This window comes from Vigna unguiculata, chromosome 7 (genome assembly GCF_037176805.1).
Source record: "Vigna unguiculata cultivar grain cowpea cultivar isolate G323 ecotype 2 chromosome 7, ASM3717680v1, whole genome shotgun sequence".
Classification (NCBI taxonomy): Eukaryota; Viridiplantae; Streptophyta; class Magnoliopsida; order Fabales; family Fabaceae; genus Vigna; species Vigna unguiculata.
Genome location: NC_140798.1, coordinates 27,387,369 through 27,389,686, shown reverse-complemented (window position 1 = coordinate 27,389,686; position 2,318 = coordinate 27,387,369). Strand labels below are relative to the sequence as shown.

General features: G+C 33.6%; 1 protein-coding gene across 1 annotated transcript; it reads left to right on the top strand.

Annotated features, from left to right (window-relative positions):
- Positions 1–393: 393 nt before the first annotated feature.
- LOC114191273 (uncharacterized) lies at positions 394–2,075 on the top strand. The gene is given in 2 exon segments (XM_028080445.2): positions 394–724; positions 787–2,075. Coding segments are annotated over 2 exon segments (1,620 nt in total).
- The last annotated feature ends 243 nt before the right edge of the window (positions 2,076–2,318 follow it).

The following is a 2,318-nucleotide window of genomic DNA, read 5'->3' as shown; positions in this document are numbered from 1 at the left end:
TAGATAATAATGATAAGTTACATGATCCACAAGATTATGATAGCATTGTGAGGGCAGAAATACCAAATAAGGCAGAAGAACCACAATTGCATGAAGCTGTGTTGAAACACTAGATCACCATGTATGAAGCGCAATGAATGCCAAAAGAGATTTCCCAAGGATTTCTTGGAAGAAACAGGACAAGATAATGATTCATATCCACAATATAGAAGACGTTTTGATGAACCAATTTCCATAAATAGAAATGTGACTGTTGACAATAGATGGGTGGTTCCTTATAATCCTTAGTTACTCTTAAAATACGGTTGTCATATAAATGTTGAGGTCTGCAGCATCATCAAAAGTATTAAACATTTGTATAAGTATGTTTACAAAGGACCAGATCAAGTAGCAATGGAGATTCATAGAGGACCAATTATAGATGAAGTCCAACAATATCTCGATGCTAGATGGATTTGTGCTCCCGAGGCTTTATGGAAAATCTTCATATTTACAATCTATCGAATGAATCCAGCTGTTGAAAGATTGCAAATTCATTTACTAAATCAACAACAAGTGCGATTTTATAAGCACCAAACCATCAATGACGTGTTGAATGATGATAACAACTCCAAAACAATGCTCACACAATTTTTGCCCTCAATCAAAGAGATCCCTAATCTAGAACATTTTTGTATCGGGAAATTCCAAAGCATTATTGTTGGAATAATAGACATAAGGAATGGTATCCAAGAATGTCAAACAAGAAAGTTATCGGCTGAATTTATACTGTATCTCCTTCTGAAGGAGATAAGTTCTTCTTGCGGGTTTTGCTTTCTCACATAAGAGGACCAACTAGTTGGGAATATCTATTATCACCAAATGAAACATATTGTCACACATTCAAAAAGGCGGCTGAGAAATGGGGATTTTTAGAAAGTGACAATAGTATTCATGAATGCTTAGTTGAAGCATCAACTTTACAAATGCCATATGCTTTACGAAGACTATTTGTGACCATATTACTTTTTTGTGAACCAACTGATGTTAGAAGCCTTTGGAATCAGTTCGACACCTATATGCTAGAAGATTATACTTCAACCAACACTTTTGTCAATGAGAACTTGATTCCTATGTTATTGAGGGATTTAAATGACCTTTTAATTCAGCATGGTAAAACAATCAAGGATTTTGATTTGCCACCTTTATCTTATGATGCATTGGCAACTACTTCAGTACCAAGAATTATACAAGAAGAATTATCAATACAGATACTTAATGAAGATGTTGACAATGTACACAGATTAAATCATGACCAACTCATTGCCTTCAATACCATTTTAGATGTAATCAACCGTAATCAAAGTCAAGCCTTTTTTATGGATGGACCAGGCAGAACCGATAAAACATTTCTTTATCGTACTTTAATTGCACATTGTAGGAGCAACGGTCAAATTATTTTAGCTACAGCCTCCTTTGGTATAGCAGCAACATTATTACTGGGTGGTAGAACTGCACATTCTCGATTTAAAATACCTATCAATGTCGAGGTCGGTTCGTTTTGTTCTATAAGTAAACAATCAGATCTTGCAAAACTAATAAAAATAGCAAATGCAATTATTTGGGATGAAGCACCCATGATTAACATATATGTTTTGGAGGCACTAGATCGGACATTAAAGGATATTCTAGATTCTGATGCTCCATTTGGAGAGAAAGTGATCATATTAGGAGGTGATTTTCGTCAGGTACTACCAGTTGTTCAAAAAGGTACAAAAGCACAAATGATTTCTGCCTGTATTATTAACTCTCATTTATGGAGTAACACAAAAATATTACATTTACAACAAAACATGAGATCATTACAAGATCACAACTTTGCTGAATATCTCATGCGCATTGGAAATGATATTGAACCAACACAAGTTGATGACATGGTAAAAATACCCTAACAACTAGCAATATCATAGGAAGGAGAAACCTCAATACAACACCTCATACACCAAACTTTTCCTCAGTTACAATTTCATACATGGTCAGTTATATGTTGCTTTATTAAGAGGTGTTTCTCAAACTTCCACAAAAATCCTTATTAAAGAAGGACACCTTGAAGGACAAGAAGGCATTTTTACCAAGAATGTTGTTTATAAGGAAATTTTGTTATCTCAAAACTAGGTATTATTCGTTTTTTACTTCATTTGTGTCATTAAAATGACTATATTTTCATATTCTACCTAATTATACTTATATTTACAACTACGATAATAAAATTCATCATATTTATTTTATACCTTGCAGGTACGATAATAACTAAGGACAACTTACACCTCAATGAAGAA